Below are 26769 nucleotides of genomic sequence, written 5' to 3' on the forward strand. Positions count from 1 at the left end.
GCCATGAGGTCTCCACACAACCTTCTTTTCTCTGGGCAGAACAGCCCCAACTTTCTCAGCCTAGTGGAGGTGTTCCAGTCCTCTTACCAGCATTGTGACCCTCCTCTGGGCTTGATCCAACAGTTCCATGTCCTCTTTATGTTGGGGACACCAGAACTGTGCGCAATATTCCAGGTGGGGTCTTACAAGAGCAGAGTAAGCTTTATTTACTTCTTTCCTTCATTTAGGTATGTCTCTTTATCGTATTTTATGTACCTTTTACACAACATTTTGTTTAGGATGGGTGTTTTAGAAACTTATTTAGGTCAAAACTCCCAGCTTTTTTTACATGTCTCACAGGTGCTTTCTCACTCTGATTGTGATTAAACACAGTACCAAGGCAAAGTTTAATGTTTGAAACAGATTAAACTCTGTATCAGTGTTATTACAGTTACTCAAAAACTTTCATCCGTGCAGGCATTGCTGCCCACCTGTGTTTGGAGGACAGAGCCAGCAGGGGAAACACAAGCATTATTTCTCTCTGTGGCTTGGATTCCTAAAACAGTGCTGCACCTTTCCAGGTTTTTGAGATTGAAAGATTATAGAGTGAAATTTTGCCTAAAACTGGCATTTTTTCTTTTTCTTGCACCTGTTACTTTTACATCTCTGTGGAGGAGGTTCCTGATGGCCTTAACAAGTACTTCCATTGGTATGATCTGGAGTCAAGTTGATGGGCCTTGAAATGTGATCTGTTTTATTTCCTCAAGTAAGATGTGGTTGTGAAATAGGACCCAGAGGAACAGAAAGTGAAAACGTGCAAGAGCGATGAGGCTCTGGGCTCTTGGAGGCATCCCCTGCTGGCCCTGCCTGCCTGCCCTGTCTTTCTGACAGAGGTTACAGCTGTGAGAAGGAGGGACACCACAGAAGATGAATAAAGGAGAATGGTTCTTCCTGTCTTGACACCTGATTTTTAAAGAAACCTCAGCATAATTGTGCTATGGGCTTTTTTCAGAGATCACCATGTGTGCATCTGGGAACTGATACTTTATTATATCTGAGAAACCAAGAAAACAACAATCCTATGTGGAGTATATATCCGAGAGAGAGAGTAGGAAGCTAAGATTTTGCTTGAGGAAGCTGATGATTTATAAAAGGGGGAAAAAGCCACACCTCTAGAGGAACTTTTTTATTTTTCTTTTCCTCTTCGTGGGGATTGCTTTCGTTGTTTTGTTTTTATTACATATGTAAGCTGGTGGAAATGTAGCGGGTTTTATAGGACTGAAAAAAAATTACGATTTATCATTCTTTCATTTTAACACTACTATTGCCATGAACAGAAAAGAATGAACTTTGCTTTCAACTGTCAATCTGGAGCAGCTTTGTGTATCTTTAAGACAGGCTTATAGCTGCCCTCTATAATCTCCCCTTCTATCACTGGTGAAGTAAAAATAGACAGCAACAATTTTCTGAGTTGATTTTGAGGACTGATGGTCCAGGAACAGATGGGGGACTTCATAACACAGCCTACAAATAAATTTTTGTGCCCTCACAGACTCACAGACTCATATAGGCAGTTTACCATGGAAAACTCTGAATTAGAATTAATTTTTATAAAATCAGACAAGCTTTGAATTTGTTTATTGTAAAGGTAAATGCAAAGTATAATGTTACAACTCTCAGAAGCTATTCCAAGATTAATTAAATTCAAGTTTAAGATTCTCTCCTTCTTAGTAGTCTGAAGTAGACTGAACTCAGTGTTTTTTCTTACACTTTGCTCCCCAAATTAAAAAGCCTACAATGTGGCTTTTCCATTCCAATTGTAAACCATGGATTTTAAAGTGAAATTTCCTGTGCATTTGTCTAGCATTGTAAGAGAAGCTCAGGAGTGTTGGGTAGAAGACCTGCAGGTACATTGAGATTCTCTTTGAGGACATGGTCAGGTTTGCAATTGCAGAAAAGGTGCAGGATCAACAAAAACCTCTTCAGAGAAGATGCATCATTCAGTTGTGGGTGTGATGCATTTAAGAAATGTGTACATTTAAGAAATAAATATCCAAAGAGGATCTGGTCTTTGGTTATTGTGTAACATCATGTAGTTGCATATGAAAATTCATTTTTCTAGCTAATGTGAGTTATTTAATGTAGGGTTTTTGAAGATAAACATTCTCCTACACATTTCCAAGGAACTGATTTTAACAGTTCTTCAGTTTATGCACTGAAGCACAGAAACAGTGCTTCAAAGAAAACACTTTCCATGCAGAATTTGTATTTCAGCATACATTTTAATTGTTTTCAATGGGCAGCCAATCTTTCCCTATGCTAAGGGAAAAAAATGCTTGTAATACACAACAGTGGTTCCTATTTACTGAACTAGGAGACCATACAAATCTAGATTGAAAGGTTCTATGTTTTCATTTAAAGGTACTTCTTGCAGTCTGATACTATTACATATCCTATAATCTGAATGCATCTAGATACATGCTATATGCTAGCCCAGAAATTAGATTTGAAGTGAAAGCATGCCTTTAAAATTGTTGAAGATAATACAATGCCAAGGTTTCAGAAGGCTGCATATGTACTTATTAACTCTGTACAGTGTTGCAAGTATCACTGGATGAATCTCTTTTTTCCAGTGTCCAGAACATCTGTGATTTCTTGATGGTGTGCTAATGCGTGTCAGAATATAGCAGAGATAATAGATGGAAATTGCTTAAGTGCATCTTTTCCCTTTAATGTACCAGGTTTATTGTTGTTTGTTTGTTTTTTTTTTTTAATGAGGAAAATGCTGGATTTATCATACCATGCATATAAAAGTTACTAGAAACTAAATTTTAATGCATTGAGAAATTTAGAGATATTATAACAACTTTCATTGCAAAACAGAGAAGGAAAAAACTAAACTGCATGCATACCTAAACATTGGTAAAAAAAGCTGTTCTAATTGAATGAAAAGGTTATGACATTCTTCAAATAACATTGTTGCCACATAAAACTTTATTCTTAAATGTCAACTCAAAGCTAGTTCTTTTTACAATCCTGGCAGATCAGAAAACTAAAAATTATTAATATCAACATTTTCCCTGCATCGTGTGTTTTGATGAAATCATACTTTTCAGGCAGATAAAACTTTTTAATATGAGGAATTATCACTTTTTGTTATCATAGTGAGCTCCTTCTCTGTGAGCCGTAATTAAGTTTTTATGGTCTGTTCCATTTGCTGTGAAGTTGGTAGCCCAACAAATGGGATTCCGTTCTTTATAGTCCATATGTGAGTTCAATGTGGAGTAAGCACTAGCAGACGATAGGAAACCAAACTTGGACTGTGCTTGATTGCAAAAAAAGAGACTTGGCATTGGTTAGCCGATGACTTTGCCAACTTTATGTGTCATCTCAGTAAAATACATGTTTCAGTGTCAACAGTGTGTTTCAGCATTTATTGAGGATTCTGTAGTGTTCATTGCTGACTGAGAGGAGGCTACCGGGGTTGTTTCTTGGGCTTGTTTCTCCATGCTCTAGTGGCAGAGTTTCTTACAGACTTCCCTTGTATGTAATTGGATCTGGAAATATGTGATATTTGGTGGCACTAGGCTCATCTTTCTCATGTTATTAAGAAGGAGTATGTCACTTTATTTTTTTGTGAAGGCCAACTGCTGTCACAGTGGTTTCCCTAAGAAAAGGAAGCTTTGGAATAGTACAGAAGGTCGTACAGACAACAAGCTTTCTATAGTCCCAGGCAGTATATCAGCAAATAACCACTTTGTTGGGAAAACTGTTTTTATTCTACCTTGGACTAGAGTGGAATTCCTATTTGTTTCTGTGGTTTTGGTGTGCTTTGAGCCATCTATGTAAAGCATCAGGAGAAATCCTCCTAAACAATACACAACTACGTAACCATTATCACGTATATGCCTTGTATATAAATTTACAGGTTTTGTGGGTTTTTTTAAGCAGAATATTTCAAGATTATCAAAGTAAGTGATAAAGTGCTTACAATGATGTAGCTGTGCAAAGTTTTCTGCTTTACATGCAAACAGATGGGAATTCATACTACTATAACTATCAACATTAAAAAGCTATGGATGTGTAGTTTGCAGAAGCTATTTTAAATGTTTATTGCACATATTTCAGAGGAGGTGAAAGAAAAGCTTTCATTTTAACTATCTGGGCTGCTGTAGCTAATCCTGCTGTTTGGCTGGAGTAGAGTTAATTTTCTTCATAGTAGCTGGTGCAAACTATGTTTTGGACTTGTTCTGAACCATAGTCCCATGCTAGCTACTATACTAGGAAGAAAATTAACTTTATTCCAGCCCAAACCAGTGCACTAACACTGCCTAAGCTTTGGAGCAGGTAGCGTAGAATGGAACGTGGGTGACTATTAATGGTAGGACTTGCATAAACTTTCTGGTTTGCTGGGGATACTGCCTTTTCCTGTGTAAAGTCTACCGTAGATCCATTCAGATTGGTCTCTTCCAGATAACTCAACCACCCAGAACAACAGTAATCATATGGAAATTCTGGGTGTGAATGTGAATAGATTAGCTCTGTAGCATATTCGGCTCTCAGCAGTGTATGTGCTGAATCAGGGATGTGCTGTTGGTAGCAGAAAGCTGGAAGCTGGGGCTTCCCCCACCCGATGAGCAACATCTGCTTCTTTTGCATGTGTGCAAAAAAAAGACTGTTAATATGCATATCTATGACGTTAAGTTTACTGTACAATGTGTATGTGTTGGTGCACACTGTTCCCGTGTTTTACTTGGAAAAGTGAGGTGCTAAGAGGAAGCTGTTTGGCCCCAATGTAATGTACGAAAATCTGCTTCTGGTCATCTCCTTTGCTAGTGTGTCTCAGGTTATGTAGAGCTGCCTTCTCAGCAAATAATTCCAAGAGAAGTGTGCTCTTGTTGGTCACTGTCCTTCCCAAGGACCTGTGGGGAAAGTACGTCATCCTGTAAAGGGCCACAGAAGAAGGTCCTGTAAGTTTATTTATTTACATACAAGTGAGGACAAGTTATGGACTGGATGATTTCACTGGCAAGTAGCAAGTGGTCTGTCAAATATGGCTGGAGAGCTCCCACACTGCTCACTTGACCTGTGCCTAAGTGGTAAATCCAGCTTACTGAGGCTGTAACACACTTGTTGGGTTTGTGCAGATGGACCTACTGCTTGTGTATGTGCCAGTGTTAAGGGTTTCCTAGGCTGAGTTGTAATAACCCTGGTTAATGGTCATTTGTTTTTCAGTTGTTTTGACAGCTGCTTCTTTTGATACTGCTGGATAACACTAAGGCTTCTGGCTTTTAGGGTGTTGCAGTGAACCATAGGTGGTGAAAAAGGTATAACTAATAATTATGTTTTCATATTTAACCTTCACTTATCCCCATCTCAGCTGCAAGCTACTTTGTTTCCATCTACAGCATCCGTGCTTTTCTCTCCACAGGTAATTTGACGTGTGCTGTCAACTCAGTGTTGGCATTTTGTTTTGCCTTCCTGCTGTATCTGGGTCATTTCCCATGAAATACATGTTCTACAGAAATCCCATTTTAAAAATTTGATTTCTGCTTTTGCAGAAATGATGTTTTTTGAAGTCTGCAGATAATTTGTAGATCTTTAAATACCAATCAGCTCTAACAGTGAGCAACTATCATAGCTGCTGATGCATAGTTGGATTTCTTCAGGTACTCAGCAAGGCTCTAGATGCTTTTTTCACTCAAAGGTAGGTAGATAGTTGTGCACAGCTTTTAGGATTGCTTTCTGATAAATTTGGTGTGGGAACACATTCTCTGTCAGATGTTTCAGCCTCTGCAGTCTTTGCATGCTTATATTTAGACATTTTTAAGTGTCTACATTATCATTGCAAAGCCCTCAAAACAAGGTCTGAGAAGGAAGCAAAGCCTCGCAAAGGTTCACATCAGCTTCACAAGGATAAATGCGAGCACTAGAACCAAGAAAATGAGCAGAAAATTGAGTAGCAGGTTGAGACCTCTGTCGTTGGCAAGATCCATAATGTGTATCAGTCTGCCCTCTTGTGCTTGCAGCAGACTCTTAATTGTAGCTTTGTGTTGCTCCTTCAATGCTAAGCGAGGTAGATTTCACAAAAATTTCATTGTGTCCACAGCTGTTTATCTGGTTTTAGTTTCTGCCACTGAAGAAAAAAATGTTTGTTTACAGTAAGTAGAGTTGTGTTGTTTTCTTTTTCCGGAAAAGGATCTAGATACTGCTACAGGCTTTTTTTCCCCAGTACCTTAAAAATAAAATAATAAAAAAAAAAGTTAATGTTAGCCTTCATTTCACTACTGGGGAATTTCTAAAGAACTAATTGTTGGAGAAAGAACTTGAATTTTATTACAGTTTGGCTCTTTATTGCTTTTTTTTTTAATATGTGTGGTACTTTTCAGGCCTATTTAATTTTCAAAAGAATGTTCTCAAGACTTACTCTGTTTCAGCAGTAGACTGTTGAAAATTTACATCTAAAAGATCTCTGTGAGTGCAAAAAAAGGAAAGCTTTCTTGTCTGGGCAAGATGTATTTCTGTTAACAGGAGTATATCCTTACCCTTCTAGAGTTTGGCGTTGTGCAGTGCAGCAGGTTGCGTTTTGCCAGCAATGTGCTGTGTAAGTCATTGCAGCTTTGCAAATGCCTTATTAAGAATGTAGATTGGGCTGGCAGAGGATGTGTCCTTAGTGCTTTTAATAGGACATACGCAATAGCTTATTTTAAGGGAGTATTAATAACTTAACAATTGTGTTTTATATATAGAAATATATATACATAAATGAAAGGAACATATAAAACCACTATGCCCTAACAGTGAAAACAGTTGCCAAAACTTCATTTTAGTAATCAGCTACGTTTTTACGGATCATCACAAGAGGGCAGTGTTTTATAATTTTATATTTTATACAAAGATGTAACTTCTGGCATTCTTTTACCTTAAAAAAATATATCAAGCTTATAAAGCAATCAGTCAGATATTACAGTGAATCTAGGGCCTGTTTTAAATAATTTAAATTACCAGGGTTCTTACTCAGATGAGCATCAGTTTTTAAAGGAATCCTTATAAATATGTTCTGAGGTTTTTTTCCAGTTTTTATTATGGAGGTCAAAGCTAAAAGGACTAAATTTGGTTTTAAATAAAAGGTATTTATGGATCTTATAGGATTTCACAAATATTTTGCAATTGTATTCTGCCAGACACTATTTATTAGTAGCCATACAATTACAGGTATCTGGCCTGTAATCTATAGTATATTAATATGCTTCCAGATATAAACAAGAACACTCTCTAAATGAATGTGTTCAATTACTCTGCTCTAATTTTAGCAGTGAGGATGTAGGTAAAGTATGTTTCAGCAGAAGTGTGTACATCAGACATGATTATTGTTCTGTATGTATCACAGAATGGATAAAGTCAGAAGGGACCACAGTGGATCATCTGGTCCAATCTCCCTGGCAAAACAGGGTCATTCTAGAGCACATGGCACAGGATTTCATCCAGATGGTTCTTGAATATGTCCAGTGAGGGAGACTCCACAACCTGTCTGGGCATCTATTTCAGTGCACAGTAAAGAGGTTCTTCCTCATATTCAGGTGGAACTTCCTGTGCATCAGTTTCTGCCCATTGCCTTTTGTCCTATTGCTTGGCACCACCATGAAGAGCCTGGATCCTTCCTCTTGACACCCTCCTTTCAGATGTACATTGATGAGGTCCCCTCTCAGGCGTCTCTTCTTGAGACTGAACAGGCCCAACTCCCTCAGCCTTTCCTCGTAAGGGAAATGCTCCAGTTCCCTAATCATCTTTGTTGCCCTCTGCTGGACCTGCTCCAGGAGCCCCATGTCTGGAGCTCCATGAGGAGCCCAGAACTGGACACAGCACTCCGGATGTAACCTCATTAGGGCTGAGTAGAGGGGCAGGATCACCTACCTCGACCTGCTGGCAGTGCTCTTCCTAATGCACCCCAGGATACCCCTGGCCTAGTTGCACCATTGACCATTGGTGTAATTGTAGCAAAACTTACATAAAAATTCTTTATGCTGAGGGGTGGCAAACATTTTGGCCCCGTTGTGTGAAAAATGTTGTTTAAGTCTGTTTTACACTTGTCTTTCCACTGAGTGGTGCAGTTCTGCTAGGAAGGGCAGTTGTAGCTAAATCGATGCAGAACAGTTAATAAAGAAACACGACTATCTCCTGCCTTCTGAAGTGCCTTACTGACTAGTCTTGATCAGAGCAAAATTTCGGGTTTTAAATGGGTCATGTTTTCATGTAGAGGATAATGAGTAGTTATATCAATTTTTGCTGAGGAGCTGGCTGAGGAAACACATCTTTAAAACCAGCATACTTTTGTTCCTGATTCAGCTCCTTCCCAGTATAAAATTGCCATGAAAGTTTGTAATTTATTGTTTTAGAGGAAGAGTAATGCCAGCTTGTTGCCTGTTCAGCTGTCTTTATTCATTATCAGTGTGTAAGATGAACTTAGGAAAAAGATTTAGGCTTGGGTGGAGTGGAGCAGAGAACTGAAAACTTAATCCAAGCTATGTGCTGTGTTTGCAAGTTTTATTACAGCTCATAAAAGTAGGGAACTTTTTGATTATATAATGGCCAGTCTTCGCGAGCGAAGATTTTGGGAAAGGTCATTAACCCTTCCAGCCTGCGCAGTGGATTTTTTTAGGTGAGACACAGTGTGCGCTGAACTGAGCCCACCCTTTAGTCCTGAGGTTCATCTGCCGGGGCCGAGCAAAGCTTGGACAGTGGCAGTGAGGTCCCCAGGATGTAGGTTTGTTTAGAGTGACCTTCTCTTAGGTGGATTGCCTACCAAGGCTGACGAGCTCCACCTGCCCAGGGGGCCGGGAATCGAACCCGGGTCGCAGTGGTGAGAGTCAGGCACTTTTTGATTACACTTTAATAAAATTCATTAGGATTACTTATGAGCAGTAGCTACTGAGTGTGAATTAGGTACATGTAAGTGATTTGGGCATCACAAAACAGTCAAGATTACTCTTAAAAACCAAAGCAGAATAAATAGAGATATAGAGAACTAAAAAGCTGTGCAATGACTAGCTCTTTTTCACATAAGTTTAATAAGTAAATGATAGATCTCTAAACAGAATTGGATGTATTTTATGCATTAATATATTTTCAAGCAGTCATTTTAAAATACAGTAGATGTTATTTTTAAAGCTCATAAAAATCTATGAAGAAGTTTGTACTATATACAAAAGGTTGGTTGTTTTTTAATCTGTGGGTTCAGTTGACATTTGGTGATACAGAGGATGGTAGCATATTTTGTGATCATCAGAATCCTAAGACATAAATGAACCAAACAGTACATGCAATTTATCTGCATTGATGTAAAATAACAGTAGGGCTTCCAGTTCATTTATAATTTTGTTTTGTTCTTGTTTGTTTATTGCTTTTAAATAAATGATGGCTTTTAGGTACATAAGTGGAAGTTGGAGGCTTTGTTTTTATTGGGGGGGGGTGGTACTTTTTTAGCAATGCTTTACTTTAACTCCTATATATTACTGGCTTGTTAAACCTATAATCCAAACATGTCTTCAGGATGTATGTGCTGATGCTTTACTCTTAACACTTTTCTTCAGCAAGTTTTCAGTACTGTAAAACTTGTCTGTTTCCAATTGAAGTCTCTTGAAGCACATCCGAAGCAAACTAAAGCTAGAAACCCTATCCGTGACAAAAATACAAATTTGAAAAGACAAGAAAGGGAAGAAGGATTAAAAGGGAAAATACGCTTACCAAAATCTCATGTGTTTGTGAAAGTGGTGAGAATGCGTGAAATGGAAATTGAGATTTACGCTGATGGTTCAAATCAGTAATGCTCATATACTAACTTGCAAGTGGGGGTGTGTTGCCAGCCTCACCAGTGCTTGCTCTAGTCCTCATACAGTCGCTATCTTAATTTCCTCTGGTGATTAACCCTATTTTAGAGGCCTGGTCTTAGCATATCTGTTTGCCAGATAGGAAGTGCATCACCACTGGATTTGCTTGCATTCCATTAAATACCAAGCTTTTTCAAAGATTTCTTCCCTTCCTGCTCAGCTGTTCATTGTTAACCTCTACTCATGAAATATTAAGTCTTAAAGGCAGAATACAAGATGAAGATAACTTGTTTTGATTTTCTGTATTCATCAGTAGGACTGCTTACATAGAGTGGTACAGAAAGATTACTCTTCAAAAAATGGATGTCTGTCTGACCTCTGTGTTGATTCTTGAGCTTTCTTTAAATTTAAAAACTATCAAATTTCTAGGAACTTAGATTAATACCGGAAACATGTAGTAGGATTGGAAGTCTTCTGCTCAGTCTTGTTACTCACAACTGCTGGAGTAGAAATGTCATCTTTTACATGTATAGCCTCTGGTTTACGTGTCGAAAAGATATTTCTGCAATGCTTTTTCCTTCTGTGCATATAATTTATTTTTTTAATCTGTCATTTGTTTTAGGAAAATACTTGCATGTTCTCTAGCAGGTATTTGCAGCTGAAGGTGGGGGTATTACTTGTATTTGTCTGATACACTTTAGTCATAGCAGTAATGGTGACCTAGACTTTTCTCTTTACCATATCAGATATAAGCCACCTTCTGTGACACTGGCAAGTTCCAAGTTTTTTGTAGTTTTAAACTAAGGAAATTATTACATAAATTAGAGCAGGACATAATTAAGTTGTCTGAAGTCAAATATTAAGTACTCTGAGAATTGTTTCCAAGTTATGCCAGTTGTCATGTCAGTTGAATGACTATAGAAAAAAAAATTTTATGTCAGTGTGGTAGTGTCAGGTTTTTTTCTACAAAACATTGTGAAAAACCTTTCCAGAAGTCACATATACAAGATCCTTTAGATAGGGAGAAAAGCATATGAAATAGTTTTCATTTCTGGGTTAGAAGATATTTTTTGTTTATTCCCATGTTCCCTTAAAAACCACTAAAGCAATTTAAATGCCTTCAGTTGATAATGCAGAGATGCAGCACCTTGAGTTAAACAGAGCAGAAATTTTCTTAAGATGTGTTGATGGCTGTGTACCTGTAAGCTCTTCTTTGGGCAGATGTGGTCCAAATTTGGAACCCCTCTAAGGGCATAAGGATTTTCAGAGAAACCTAAAAACACTCAGGCCCCCAAAAAGTGAAGTTGCTGTTTATCTAACTAAAAGATTGAGGAAGATTGGCTGTTACTGTTGGGGGCAGATAATCTGATTTATCAGTACTTTACCCCATTTAAAGATATCTCTTGATTGAGACCGACAAACTGGGTCATGCACAGCTTTGTAACTACAGGCTCTAAACACTGTTCTGCACAGAAGACGTGTTTTTAATACATGTAGCAGGCAGTAAGGTAACAGGGCACTGGTTGGCACACACTCTAGTCCGAGTGCTGGCCCCTGTCACATGAGGATCCTTGCGCTGGGAGTTGCAGGTGTGCGTCTCTCTTCCCCCCGGGATGATTTTTCTAGAGGACAGTGCAGAGGAGTGCTGGAACTTCAGAGAAGCATCACAATGATACAGATCAGCAAGAGGCAAATTAAAATCAGGCAGAAATTCACAAAGAGCTCTTGGAGCCTTTGGCGTGCTTGTGGGTTGACCTCAATAGTTGAGGCTCTCCTTAGAGCAGAGCGGGTTATGTGTTGGACCTTCTCCATGGCAACAAGAAAGCAGAGAGCACAAATCAGAGGTTTTAGGAGTGCAGGAAAGAAGCGCAGTTGTCAGGAACAGTGCAAAGTGCCTAATATCTTCTCTTTTTTTTAGACAGCCTTTGTGGAGCTGGAAAAGCAGGAAAGCGAAGAATTAGAAATACAGAAGTGTTTTGAAGAGTGCAAATGGAGATTTTTTAAAAGTTCTAAAAAGTCTGAAATAAATAGATTGCTTTTACAGTGTTTTTAGTTTAAAACAGGATTTTTAAAATTTGTTTTTCAAGTTTAGATTTGTGCTGTACTGTATTTCTCCTCCTGAAGGCTACTAAGCATCTGCTTCTTAGCAGTGGTGAAGAACTGTAACATGGAAATTGTGAGTATGTGGGTTTTGCCCAGATTATTGCTTTAGATCCTAAACTCCCATCTTTCACAGTCTGAAAAGGCTGTGGCTCATTGCCCTCCCACCCACATCTCTCTGCTTTATTTGTTCAAGCACATGTGAAAGCATGATGATAAGACTAGGGTCACAGACCTTGCAGCCAGGAGATCTGGATAGTAGTGCTGGCTGTTACTGACAGGGGCAGATAATCTGATTTAGCAGAACCTTTTTCCTTTTTCTAGAAGGGAGGAGAAAAAAAAATCCTATTGAAGTGTTTCCATTCCAACTACAAGTTCTTTATGGGGGGCAATTAAAGCTAACAAATCACTGCTGTAGGGAATTTTAGTAGTATATTTCTCAACAGACAGGACAGAATAAAGACTAAATCTTTTTAATGCATGTAGGACAGTGTGTTACAAAATGTGGCTGCAAAGGTGTAGAAATGCTATGAGGAAAAAAATAAAGCATATATACAACTTAATCTCTTAAATGAGTGTTATATTTAAAGTATATTTCCCCCCCCCCCCTTTTAATTGCAGATGGAAGCACAGGGTGTCTTAAAACTCCAAATAAGTAGTTGCAGTGTAAATCCCTCCTGCATGAACCTTCTGTGGCAAGAAGCTGGCTTTGATATATGCTTGCTTAGGTCAGGGTGAGGTGGATTCTGCAGGTGCTGTCACAATATGAAAACTTTGTTTTCAAGATAATAATGATATATGCATCTGTCAGACTTTGTTCCCAAAGCTGCACTTACCCCTAAACATTTTATGAATTGATATTGTGATCGAATCTTTCACAGAAGGCCTCTCCTTGTCACCTTTTTTTTTCTTGGCAATGAGTGAAATTCGTGTCATGTATGCCACATAAAGGAAAACCATAGCTTAGATGTCTGTTTCCTAAATTACTTGATGGTCCTGACTGAATCAGAGATTCTTTGTCGCCCATGAATTTGTCTCTATATGTAGCTAAATGGAAAAAGCTTAAAAGGAGACAGAACTGTCTTGCAGGCTTTTCTTTCTTAGTCCCTCCATGTTGGGCTGTAGAGTCAAAGGATTCTATATGAGCAGAATACATGTGCTTTCAGTGCCAGTGGCAGTGTTGGTATTTAAAAGAGACCTTCAAAAGAAATCAAATTGCACATGGTTATTTTGATACCTCTAGAGGATTCCATGTGATGACATCTTCTTCTAAAACTCAACTTCAGATTTTGTTATGATGTTTTAAGCTATAGTTGATCTTTATTGCAAACAAAACACACACCAGGAACTTGCTCTCCTGGTGACTATAATTTTTCATCTTTGTTTGACTTTTTGCTGTACCTGTTTTCATCTATTTAAGCAGTTAAAGTGCTTGCCAAATATGTTCTGCTTAGCTCTATGCAAGTCACTGTCAGTCACTAGTGCAGTAAAAGCAAGACATGCACAGGAATTATCAAGTCTCTTGGCTGAATGTGCATTCATTCTTCCATCCCAATACAGGCTGGAGTGCATTAGGCTGTTTATCTTCTTCCAGACAAGTCACAGTAGATGAACCACTAATGGATTAACGCTGGTGGAGAAGAGTTTGTGTGATGAGCTTGTGTGACAGACACTGTACAGGGAACAGTATTTCCTGCGGATGACTTCATCACAGCTTCTTGTGTCATTTTTTTAATGCAGTGTGTGAGCAACCCTTGGTCTTTGGGCTCTGTGTCCTGCTACAGCAACATTTCTTTTTCCTGACTACTGTTTTTTTGGGACCCACATGAGGATTGGAGCAGCATCAATGTTTACCTGTGTAAATGCGCAATAAGTCCATTTCATGAGTCCAGCATTAGATTGAACTGTGCACGTGCTGGCACCTGCACTGCTGTGCTGCTGCAGATGTTTCACTTGCATGACTCAAGGGGCGAGGACTTGGGGCTTTGAATGCTTCCATAAAAAGCATTATTAGCTGGTTGGGCATCACAGATGCAAGGCCAAAACAGGGCAAGAGAGGGTGAGATTGCTCTGGGAGGGGAAAAAAAAATTATTTCTTTTTCTTGGGGAATGTTGCTGAGGGAACTGGCAATAGGTCAGAAGGCTCAGTCGAGCTGAGTTGGCACTAGATATTTGGCCATATGTGACAAGACAGGTGACAGAAAAGGATCTTAAAAAATGGAAGGTAGCATAAGTTAAAATGTATACCTTTAACAGCAAGAAAATGTTGTAGAGAAGGGATGAGGAAAGGACAAAATAGAGTAACTTGGGTTTCTTGATTTAAAAGCTTACAAGGTTTTGGAAGTTTTTACAACATCTGCGTGTTTTTTAACCTACTAAGCCTGCCTGTGGGAGAAGTTTTCTTGTAAGCAAAGGAAGCCAATTCTGGGCCTGTATTTCAACAAGTTTGTCTTTACAAGTGCTTGACTTCAGCTAATAAACACATACCTTGCTTGTTAATCCTCCATGGCGCTGTCACCCACCTAAAGTGTGCATAAAGAGAAACAGATTCAGTAATACAGCTGCCTATGCCTATGGGTGACTATCAAGGTCAAAATGGACAGCCTGGAACATAATTACATAGAAATGAAGGCTGATTGTAGCCACAAATAGTAGCTGCTCTCTGCTGTTCAGTCCCCTTATTTTAGGCCAGTAGAAAGGAGAATTATGCATGCACACACCACTTGTTGAAACAGAAGTGCAGCAAAAGGGCATACTGTAGTTTATATGTTTTTAAGTCTAAAAGTTTTACTCCTGTAGCATTGTACAAGAGAAACTGTTGACTGCATTGCTGTGCAGTTATATGTTTTATCAGTGCTGTTAATGGATAATAAAGGCTTGTCTTAAGCACAGTGCGGATCTGCAGGGTCAGTCTTGTGGCTGATCCTGTGTGTTACTATGTAGTGAATCCCCTGTACCCAGTGCCCTAGAATGAATCACCAATCACAATTACTGTTTCCTTCTTCACCGACATGTGACTGTTTCCCTGATTTGTATTAGGTTATTTTTATCTTTGTTCCTGGGTGTCCTTCACAATAAGAGGGGGTATGTGACCAAAGTGAAAACTGTGGGCCACTCTCATTCCTGGTGCAACTGTGTTGACTCCTTTGAAGTCACACGGATTAAATTTGGCTCCTTTGGAAATGCCACAGCAATTTTGGACGCAGCCTGTTTCCTGTCATATGTTTACTAAATGCAGCAGTGATATCAGTGGAATAGAAGAGATTTGACTTTTTTGAATTCTTGCAGTTCCACGTGAATAAGTGAAGCCCTGAAGGGGTATTGTTAAAAAGTAATGTTGCATAAGTCTATTGCATAGATTTTAACAGTGAAATGTCCCAAAACCCCAGTAGTTCACTGCTGTCCATTGAAAAGAAATGTCTTAATAACCATAAACAGTGATGCAAAAAGTACTATCAAGGTATGTTGATTGAAGATCTAGACACTGACTTGTGGCATATAATGTCATTTTTCAATGACATGGAGAAAACATTTCCTTATGATGGGGAAAGAAGCAACAATTCATCTCATAGTTTGAGAAATGCTGGTAACAGGAAAAGGAAACTCATTTTATCCTTCTTTCTACCTTTTGTTTTAAAGTCTGTTTTGTGCTGAAGTGTTGGTATTTTTCATGTGTTTGGGAGAGGGTAGGGGAAGGCTCACACTTGAGTGTCTCTTTTTTGTTCCCCCTCTTATTAATTTATTGCTCTTACAAGCTTCCTTCTGACTAGCTTTAGTATTCTCGGTGTTCTAAGAAGCAAGACCAACAGTAAGAGCCTTTACCCGTGTTTCAAGCGCATCAGAATGTGAACAATGTAGATGCAAAGCAGTTAGACTGATGAATAGTTGAACACACCAGGCATTTTGGTTTTTGGAAGTTATTCACATGCCTTGGGGATAACTGGAACTTGTATGTGTGCTGGTCCATTAGAGTAGCCTGGGAGCCAAAGCTTTGGGCTAATTTTTAGGGAGGGTAAATTTCCTGCAAGTGCTGCAGGACCATACAGGAGAATCTTGAGCAGGTGCTTCATTCTCCATACTCATCATCTCCCCTCATCAAAATAAGACATAAAATAACGTTTTACCATTTCCAGACTGTTGGTATGATTTGCCTTTTACGTAGTAACTTTCTTTTAGGAAATAAACTCTTTCCTCCACTGTGTTCACTGTGTACCTAACAAGTTATTTCATGTTGAGTTTTAGGTTCTGGTGGTTCATAGGTTGTATAGGAATTGGGCTAAGTGCAATTTGAATTAAAAAATTGAAATATATCTAGCGTGTATAAAAAGTAGAAGTGTAAAAGAATGTTCCAGGTTTTGTTGTTAACCTTCTAGGGGCTCAGGGAACAACGACATGGCATTGATTGAGAAGGATATAGTAGGTGAATTCAACTTCTGAGAATTAACTTGATGCCAGGAAAGTACTCTTAACCCATTTATCAATATCCAGAAAGCACAAGCAGTCTTCCAGTTCTCAAATGTCTTGTAGTTTAGGGAACATAACGTTGCTTCCCTGTGGGATTTTTTTGTTTCTCCAGTTGGGGTACTTTTCTATTCCTAAATCAAATTATTATTAAAGCAAATAAAAAGCTGCTCTTGTAGCTGTCTAGACATATCCCATACATTTTTGTTTGCTGATGGTCTGAAAAAATATCAGTGAAAATCACCTTTATGCTCTCAGTTACAAACTGATTTTAGTGAGTTTCACACTGTACAATGAAGACACTAACTATATTGCTAAACTTCTCAGGGGATGAGAAATAAATGCAACTTTAAAAATAGAAATGTGGTGTATACATAAATCTGAGTCTGTCTTAAATACAAATAATAATAACATAGCTGTCTTGACAAATGAGTAGCAAAAAAAAAAATTGTTTGCTGTAAATTAAATGCCTTAATTCACATCTGATTTGTAACACTTATCACCTGCTATGTAGCACGTGCTTCTGTCATGACTGTAGATTGTTGTTAATCAGGGTTTAGATGTCTGTGACATGGGATGTTATCAGTGTGAAATTTTTAAATTTAACTTAACAGCTGAGCCACTCTTTCACCTGCATTAAATTACCGAACTCTGTGCCAGGATACAATTCAGATGATCGGGCAGCTAACCTGCTGTAGCTACGGGATGCATTCCAGATTCCATCAAAGAGCTGCCTACAGCAGTTAAGTTTCTATATGTATGTTCAATCCGTGTGTGTATGCATGAAGTCTGTATTTTTAAAGGTATATGTATGCAGTATTTGGGGTAGGAGAGGAAGATTCTCTGTGTGGTAGAATAAACCTTAGCTCCTCTTTTCACTTGAAAACACATTTTATGTAGCTTCAGCCTTGAAAGATATCTGTTTGTCTTAGAATCTTCTTGCTCCTTGGTAGGCATTGTTTTGAAGACACTGGGAGGTCTGAAGTGCTGCTTCTGCCTACTGGAAAGAAGCTTCTAGGGAACTCCGTAACGGAGTTTGCTTTGGGAGTAACAGGATATCTGGACACATCCATCACTTGTCTATTCAAAACTGGCATGAGGCTGCTGAGCACAAAACCAAGAACCTGGATGTATCTTTGCCTGATGCCTGCCAGTCACTAATAGGAAAAGGAATTGTGTGTCTGTTCAATAACAGAGAAAACATACCTCACAAAATTAAGGTCTATGCTATGTTTGTCTTTTCTAAAGTCACAACCATAAGTAATAAGGTGTGAATTGATGAAAGGAGGAAACATGGTTGTAAGGAGCATAAATACCTTAGAGGCCTACATATTCATCAATCATATTTCTTTTTAAAATATTTGTTTATGTAAATATTAGATGTTCTTTATGTGACATGTTTCTGTGTGAGATACTTTTTTTTTTCAGTGGTTTTAAAGCTAGAGTTGTATTTCATTGTACAGTGTGCTTGTGCTTCCCTTAGAAATAAATGGATTACCTTCTTCATTTGAAATTCAGTTCATGATGTTACAAATCCTAGCAAAATTATTTATCTCTTATTAGAAACAATCTAGGACAAGTTTGGCAGTTACAATGAACAGCAGGAGAAAATTAACTTTTAATGGAATTCAAAGCAAAAACGCTCTATGGATTCTGTAGCTTGAATTGCACTTATAGGAACATATATTCAGTTCTAGTACAGCTATAAACCACTTAAATTTTTAAATTACAGGCAATTTTTCGTCATACAGCAAAAAAAAAAAAAGTTTGCTCTCTCAGTGGGTTAGCTCAGAAAAATGCTTTTCTGAGTTAAATGGTGAAAGGGCTTCTTACCTTTGTGGGCTGTGAATAAGCAGCTTTGGGAAACAAGTGTCTCTACAAAACTTTAAGTGAATTACTCTCTGTGGATTTTGGATTAAAAACCAACCAAACAACAGAAAAAAAAAAACCAAGAAAAAGGTATTAAATCTAAAAATGAAAGACAAAGGTCTGAAGAACGTGATGAAACCTTCTCACCTTCTGGTGCAATGCCACCTGTATAAATCATCTACCCAGGGACAGCAAGTGTCCCACAAGCATGTAGAAAATTCTGTTGCCTCTGTTGTTGCTGAAATATTCCCCTCACAACATTATATTTTTGACTCAGAGCTATGATACCTGCATTTCCATATTTTTGATAATCAGCTGTTAATTTAAGTAGAGGAGTTTTTGTAGAAAACTACTACTACAGAGCACCTTGCTGCAAGAATTAAAAGCATTACACAGAAGAGAGTTTCCTTACCTCTGGTCTTACTTTTAGTGAAGCACAGAGGAGCTTGCTCCCGGCTGTGGGACGTGCCTGTAGAGCTCTGGCAACTTGTCCTAGTCTGTAACTAAGTTGTGGAAACAATTGAAGTAAGTCGAGGGGGAAAAAATAACAAAAGTTTCAGAGGCAGGACTCAGTGTCATTCAGCAGCTCAAAAGTTGATTGGTCCCATTTGCCTCTGACACAGGCAGTGGCTCCTCTAAACTTGTTCACAGCAGTAATATATTAAACATGGGCAACATCCCTCCTTTTGTGAAGGGAACTGTGTGCCAGGGAGACCACCTACTCAACCACAGGATAAGGGAATCTGGGAAGCGGTATGCTTCAGAGGGGTAGCAGAGGGAGCTGCTTGCTGACACTTTGCCTTTTCTTAAAGAAAAATTTAAATGGGAATTTGCTCAGGGAGGTGTTTTGAATGTGTTACTACAGCGATGTTTCTTCGTCATAAAAAAGCATAAATAGTGTGGGCTATCACATTTCATGTGGGTATTTGACTTGGAATGATTTTCTTTTCTACAAGGTATTTTTAAAACTACATTTTCATTACATATAATTTTGATAGTTTTGTGACACAGCTGGTATTCAGTTTACAGTGTATGATGTGTTTTTTCCACTATCATCTTTCTTCTCACAGTGCTTGAACTGAAGTAATTTTCCTGTATTTCAAGTCTCTTCCAACCTTTAATTTGTGGCTTATAAAATCTGGCATATAAAAGTTCATCTCCAAAATTTACCATTACTATATAATTTGAGTATTTATCTTTCCTTTAAAACACATCCCCACACTTTTTCTTCCCCTCCCACTTTTTGTGACTGGAAACTATTCAAGTGATTTTTTTGAGAACCCTTTCAGTTTGTTTGGATAGGAGTAGCAACTTGATGCTACTTTACAGGTTATCTTATGCATATTATCCTGTGTTGAGAAATGACAAACACAGTCATATACAGAGTAGGTTTTGTGCATCCGGGAAGTGAAGGATTTGCTGGATGTGAAAGGATTAAACTGTTTAATGTGCGAGCATCCAGCATCAGGCTTTGTGTGTGGATGCAAATGACAGCGTGTGCCTTTTCCTGATTTGGAAATCGCAGGCAAAAATGCAGAAGCTCAGTCCAACTCTGAACACTTACAGATTCAGTTTTGACAATAATTGCTTAGCACAGACGAGTGCTTGGCTTTAAGCAGGAAACCAGACATTGTGGGTTTTTTTGTTTAGTTGTTTTCTTTTGTTCCCCGGGAGCCCTGCTGTGATACATCATTCAAAACAGAGACAGAACCGCCTTGGAGGTGATGTACCACCCTGATTCAAACTTAGCTCTGTTTTTAGTTTTGTAAATACGGTTTAGGTAGTCTGCAAAATTGGTTATAAAATAGTTGAAGTTAGCAACTCGGCTTTAATATAATAATTTTGCCTGCTTTCTGCTGTCCTTAATTATCAAACACAGGAAATCTAGGGTCACATATTTCAGTTGAAAGTTAATGGAATATCTCCACATTGAGATAGTTCTTTACCAGTGCAAGAGTTTCATAATTTACCTATAGTAAATTGCATATTTACATATAAGTATATTTGCTTATATTGGCATTATTAACATTGTAAATTTCTCACATAAAAAGACTGTATTTGGCCTTTTTATGAGGGAGGTTTCATGTTTTCATTGTGTGCTGTCATCCAAGAAAAGTGCTATCACTGGATTGTTTGCTTTTTTGTACTTGTACTATTGAAAATTGTACTATTGAAATTCACCTCTGTATTTTAGGTCCAGCACCCAGCACTGCAGCAGCTCCAATGCCAGTTCCTCCCTTTTACCAACTCACTGCAAAATTGTTATATATTTAGTTACTCTACCCCAAATTCTTGGCTCTTTTGCTTAATGAATTGGAGCTTTTTAGAAATGAGATACCTTAAAAGAATGTTGGGTTCTTTTGTGAGCTGCTGATACAATCATAGCTTGGCCTCATTTTTAAAGACTGATAGTTAAATGTGCAAATTAAGGCACTAATAGAAGCACTAGTATCTCATCAGAAATGTAATACGTGTCTTCTGTATGTGTCTGACTGGTAAGAAATTTTAAAATAAAAAATGTATTTTTTTTAAACAACCATAACATGCACAGGTTCAGCCCACATGAATGTTGTAGATCTTGTATTGATGTTGTTTCTCTGAAAACAAGCTTGTTTGGGTACCCTCTCTTGAGAACATTTTTCTAGTTCAGCTTAGTATCATTCCCTTGTGTAACTCACGGGGATTTTCGTGGGGTTCTGAGGCAGATGCCAAAGTACTGCTTATGGGACATGTCAGTCTGACAGGTACAGACATGATATATGAGCACATCATTGCACTGTTTTCATTGACTCTTGGGTGAACGGGTCCAGACACTCATGGATATCAGAAAGCAAAAGCTTTAGAAAAGGAATCTGTGTTGGAGGTTCTGGTCTGCTGTATTTTGTTCTGAGGAACAAGAATGTGCAGCTGTTGCTTGCTTGACCTTAAATGGAGATGATCTGGGCTTTCTCCAGGGGAATTAGAAATCTACCACTAGAACATATTTCTTCTCATAAATTTGTTTAGATTGGGATAATGTCCAAAAAGAGGTGTGTTGTACTTCAGCATACCAGGTCTTTTATTTAAACAGTCTTTTATTCACATAATAATATTTTCCTGGATTATTTTATTCACATAATAATAATTTCATGGATCGTTTTTGTCTTTCTTGTGCTAGTTTTTAAAATTGCAGCTGTAGACGGCAGCCACCTGTATAATCTGTATAAAGAGTTTGAGGTGCCACTATCTGGTGTGCTGATAATCATGACTGCATGGAAGTGAACTGTTACCACAGTGCAATTATCTATAACACACAAGAAAAGTAAGTCTGAGTACTCAGGTTAGTGTGTTGTTTTATGGTGCTGCTGCTGTTTTGTCTCATACTGCAAGCGTAGCTCTGCAATATCACAAGGTGAAGATTCTTGTATTGCACATGTTTGGTTTAACAGCAACAGAAAACACAGAGAAGGGATAAATGGATGCTCCCATGGATGTGCATTAGTTTGTGTGTAGATGGGACAGAGTAACAGATTTTGGTGTTGAAGCTGAACACTGAAATGAGATCTTTCCTTTTTGTAACCAGCAGTTTTCTGGCCTGATTCTGAGATGCTTCCTGTAGCACTTGTAGTCATCCAGGTATTATCAAATGTGGCTTACAGGACCTCTTTTGCTGATCTCTGCTAAGAGAAAGGACCAGCAAATGTATCCTTCAGTTACATTTGTGCTGTGGGTCTGATGCGGCCTAAAGGGAGGTGTGAGGTTTTTCTTCCTTCAAAAAGAAAAGCAGCATTTTCAGTGCTGGTGTCAAGAGCATTACAGAATTACACCACATAAGGGAACAGCCTAATCAATTCAGAGATAATAACTTCCTTTTTTTTTTCTTTTTAATGCCTTTGAGGTTTTTTTGCTTGAATTTGATAGATTTATGACCCATATGTTTATGTTTTACCTGATGCCTCCTTTAAAGCTTATCTGACTTCAGTGAATCTCACTCACACCTGGAATCTCAATATTTTTTTGGATTTCTTTTTTATTTATGTGGAGGAAGTTGCCTTTCTGAGTCTGCACACTTTCCTTCTTGCGTAGTGGGACTTAGAGTCTTTGTTAGTGTTACAGGAGACAGCTCTGCTGAGAAATCTGGACTTTGCATCATGTTATTTTCCTCAGAGACACCAAGTATTTACTTCTCCTAAGCCTTTGACAGACATTAAATTAGTTTGATCTTCACATTTTGTTTTTCATTACAAACAAGATAAAATTACTTTTTGAGGCCGCAACTTGGAAGCCTCAAATCACTTGCAAAGTGATTAAAAAAACTGTACAAAATAAATTATAGGAAACTATACAACGTGGTCTGAAAGATTTCTCATTTTGGGAATGGTGAAGGCTCTGGCAGGACTAATCATCTGATTTGTTATGAACCAAAGACATTTTTGGAAAGGTCATCTCAAATGTTTTCAGTTACTGTTACTGCCATGAACCCTTAACCATTAAAGTAGATCCCAGGGTGCAGAAGTGTGTCTCACCTGTCTGTTGTCTTTGGTGCATCGACCCAATGTTAGGAGAGAAGGGGAACAAGACATTTTGCCTGGCTCTTCCTCTGAAAATCCATGTCCTTCCTCTTCCCATACCCCTATAGGAAACACTTATTTCACTTGGAGGCAACACAGTTAGCACAGGCTTGACCCATGTAGGTAGTTTATTTTGCCATAATATTGACAGCACAAAAAGCTGTGCTCTGGTGGCTTTCACATCAGTGAAGTGTACCTTTTTACTAGGTTACTGAAGGTCAAATAATTTAATAGTAGCAGTTCATTGCAGTGATACAGTGTCTTCAAAACAGCAACATGATAGAGGACAGGAAATTCAGTGATATTCATTACAGTGGAATATTTTTTATTTCTGTGAAATGCCTGGGAAGACTGTATTTTGGTGTTTACTGGTGTCCTTGATTGGTTAGGCTGAACAACGTGCTTTAGGTGGTGTGCCGAGATCCTTATACCTAAGAAAGTGTGTCGAGTGTCTTTCAGATACACTGTTCTAGGAAGCACAGAGATTAGTTGTGTTATTTGACATGTTGTGAGTGATGGATGAACAGCGGGACAAAGGCATATGAAGGAGAGATAAAGTTAGAAGACCATGTTTCAGTTGCCAAGTGGTGGTGCTGGATTATTTCTGCTTTAAAGGGTAACTGTGGAATGGAGGAGAAATGATTGGGCTGCATCTTTTGCTGCTGCCTATCTTCATCTGAAAGTTGTCTAGCAGAAATGCATAAATATTTGTAGAATCACAGAATATGCAGAGTTGGAAGGGGCCCACAAGGATCATCGAGTCCAAGTCCTGGCCCTGCACAGAACCATCCCTAAGAGTCACACCATGTGCCTGAGGGTGTTGTCCAAACACTTCTTGAATATTGCCCAAATGATGAACATATTGGCAGCATTTAAGAACTGAAGGTCCTCTTGTGCGGAGTATTTTAGGGATCACCCTCAGGAGGGGCAGCATGTGGGCCAGTGGCCTCAACATCTTTCTTCACTGGGATCTTCATTCAGATCAACATGGAGATGGTGTAAATCAGCCTTTTAGAGAGTTTTCAGGCTAATTTTCAGTTGGTCCTACTTTGAGAAGTGGGAAATGGGAACCAGAAACACCTTTTGTTTCTCTTGGTGTTAAAGAATGGTGTGTGTCTTTTCTTCATTTACTTCTTCTGTCCATTGCTCTGCCCTTTATTTTTTTTTCCTTCTCTCTGTAGAGTAACTATAAAAAAGACTAGCACAATTCCCATGGTCTCAGCTATCTATTGCTTCCTATCTTTGTAACATGCAATTCATGGCTAAAACACTAAGGTGTTTTTTTAAACTTCTTCAGAAATCACTGAAGTTTATTTAAATAGCAGAATGGCTTTTCCCTGTTTGGAAATGAAGTTCTGATTGACAATTACATTTGCAGGAAAAAAAGCATTCACCAAAAAGCACCCCAGAAAACTAAGATGCTTAATTGCATTTACCTGAGAATTCAAGGTAGAGAACTTCATGTTTTTTCTTTATTCTGTTGCAGAATGTGCCAGATGAAAACATTGCCCTACTCCTTTGGTTCAAACCATCTCGGAGTAGCAAGAACAGGTTTCCTGATCTTGCAAATATTTTCTGAGTATATATTTTGTTACAGGCAGCTGCTTTCTCATGGAAGTTCTGTTGTCACTCACTGGAACCTGGAAACTTTCTCAAGTGTAGTCTCACACATCGTTCTGACTGTAGCTGCCTGGCCACTCAGATGATGTGAAGGAGAGCTTTTCTTTCTCCTTTTATGACTTTGTACTTATAGAAGAAACTATTTGCTCTTCTCTTTTTGTGTCCTTTAGTGAAAATGAATTGGTTCTGTGGTTGTGAAATACAGTCCTCAGTCTCAGTTGGTTATGTGAGTATTTGGGATAAAATTATTATTGACATCTCTGTGAATTAGAAAATGAAAACAAAGGTAGTTCATTCTGAAACATGATTTTTTCCACCTTCTAGATGAGCCTTCTTCAATTAACATGTCTGTTTTTCTTTAGGCAGAGATAGTCTCATTTGTGTCTGTTAAAACCAGTATTTTGCTTACAAAATGGTTTCCACATGAGAGAATCTGCTGTGTTTTGGTGCTCTTTGAGGAACCATGGACAAATTAACTTGGTTCTTTTCTCAGTTTCCTTTCTTTGGAATGAGAATGATAAATCTAAAATCTAGACCTACAAGTGGCAAGTACTATTTGCTGCTGATGAAAGTGGTATTTATTTTTTTAGTGTGAACTTCTACCCTTTCTGCCTATGTTAAGAAGGTGCTAGGGCTCCCCCCGTGTTTATCTTTTAAGGAAGGAAAACACCTTCACACACTGACACGGATGTTCAGATGCACCCTTACATCATACTGCTGCTTTTGCTAGAGACAAGTGTGTTTCAAGTACCCCTCATAAACTCAAGTGGAAAAGGTTCAATCTGGATTGAAGCCAAACAGTTTAAATATCTGCCACTTACTCCACACACAGATTATGTGACTACTTTCCACGGTTGTGTGGTTCCTAGTTTCACAGGCAGTCCAGTGTTAAATTGGCAGCATTTCTTCTGTTTGTCAGTGATGCAGAAGCTTCAGGCCAGGATTTTCAAATGTCTGACTTTTGAGATTCCAGGACCTGATTTGTTAGAGGCACAGGGAGGGATTTGTCTTCAATTGCCTCTGAAATCCAGAAAGTCATGCAGGTACATGGTCTCTCCTTGTGATTTTTTTTTAAAAAAAAAAAAAAAAAAAAAAAAAAAAAAAAAAAAAAAAAAATTCTGGGGCAAGCGACTGAGAATTATTGCTTACATGATGAAATGTGATGTATGTGATGCTGTACAGGGATGGTGGTAGAATCACTGCTTGAAGCAATCGAAATCTTCACAGTAGGTCCATGTGCTGTCCTGCTTGGTTTGCTGGCTGAAACACAGCTAGTTTCTTCCAGAAAGAATTCCTGCAGTTGGGACAGAAAACATGAGCGTGCCTGTAATTTTTCCATCTGCAGAAGTTTTTCAAGATAGTCACCAAAATAGTAAATGAGTACTGTACTCACGTTGTGCAGAGTTGTGGTGTCCACAGACCTTATTAACTCTGCACGAGATTATTTTAGCTGAGAACTTGTTTTTGTTTTCCAATCCCTGGTAAGACAGCTTTACTAAATCCCCCACTTGCCACTGTTCATAGAACATTCTTGCCTTTTTTTTCTTACCTTTCTTTAAATCTATGTTCATGGTAATAAGAGCTGGCCAAGATCAAAGGTGTGTGTGAGGGAGTGTCTTTGTTTCTGCTTACTGTTTTGGTTTATCAGCCTAAAAGGGAGTGGAAAAGAATATATTACCTAATCACCCCTTCCCCATCAGTTATAACATGCAGAAGTTGCATCTGCAAAATTTGAAGTACACATGTTCCAGTAGTTTCTCTCCATTCTTTCTGCAGGTGCTCATAGAGACCAGTTCTGGATTACCGTTTTTTAAAAAAAGCTTGCTTTTGTGAGTTTGTATAAATACTTGGGTTTGTTGTAATATAAATATTTTGAACATTTCTGCTTTATTTTTGTGGTTGTTTTTTTTTTGTTTGTTTGTTTCTTTTTAACTTCACTTAATTGTGCTGAGTATTACAGTCGTGGATCATATTTCTTTTAAAGTCATGAAAAGCTAAAGCAAGCAGAAAGCAGAAGTTTATGCAGGCTGGCAAAAAATAGATGCTTTTTTGATTGCTTTCTAGGTCACTTTTTGCATCCACTCTGGCCATGAGCAGGCGTAATAAGTAACGAATGAGCAATCAACACTGTCACTCAGTAAGCTGGTATTTGTAGGTATTAGCAATGTATCTTTAATGTAAAGGTATTTATAAATGATCAGAACTTGGTTGAGATATTTTACTTTTAGGGGCCCTTCTATGAGTTACTGATTCATGCCATCTATTCCTTTTTCTAAGCTATTTCCCTTTTACTTGTAGACTTCATAATTTTTGTAGTGAATAACATGCCCTACATTTGTGCAGCACTTAAAACAATGATCTTT

The 26769-nt window shown here is 38.3% G+C and overlaps 2 protein-coding genes across 5 annotated transcripts in view; one reads left to right on the plus strand and one right to left on the minus strand.

Moving 5' to 3' along the window:
• The window catches only part of CEP85L (centrosomal protein 85 like), a 144839-nt gene that overhangs the window by 82938 nt on the left and 35132 nt on the right, over nucleotides 1-26769 (plus strand). The gene's annotated exons all lie outside the window — the stretch shown is intronic.
• Nucleotides 9031-18969, minus strand: PLN (phospholamban). 3 transcript variants are annotated; one of them, XM_064649681.1, is made up of 4 exons: nucleotides 18649-18969; nucleotides 14394-14428; nucleotides 12142-12226; nucleotides 9031-11739 (listed from the first exon to the last, which is right to left on the minus strand). In XM_064649681.1, exon 4 carries the CDS (start codon nucleotides 11616-11618, stop codon nucleotides 11460-11462), a length of 159 nt encoding a protein of 52 aa, XP_064505751.1. In that variant the 5' UTR covers nucleotides 11619-11739; nucleotides 12142-12226; nucleotides 14394-14428; nucleotides 18649-18969; the 3' UTR covers nucleotides 9031-11459. The 3 variants fall into 3 exon arrangements, with proteins under 3 accessions (XP_064505751.1, XP_064505750.1, XP_064505752.1); XM_064649680.1 differs by lacking the exon at nucleotides 12142-12226; XM_064649682.1 differs by lacking the exons at nucleotides 12142-12226; nucleotides 14394-14428.

This window comes from Pseudopipra pipra, chromosome 3 (assembly GCF_036250125.1).
Source record: "Pseudopipra pipra isolate bDixPip1 chromosome 3, bDixPip1.hap1, whole genome shotgun sequence".
Taxonomy (NCBI): Eukaryota; Metazoa; Chordata; class Aves; order Passeriformes; family Pipridae; genus Pseudopipra; species Pseudopipra pipra.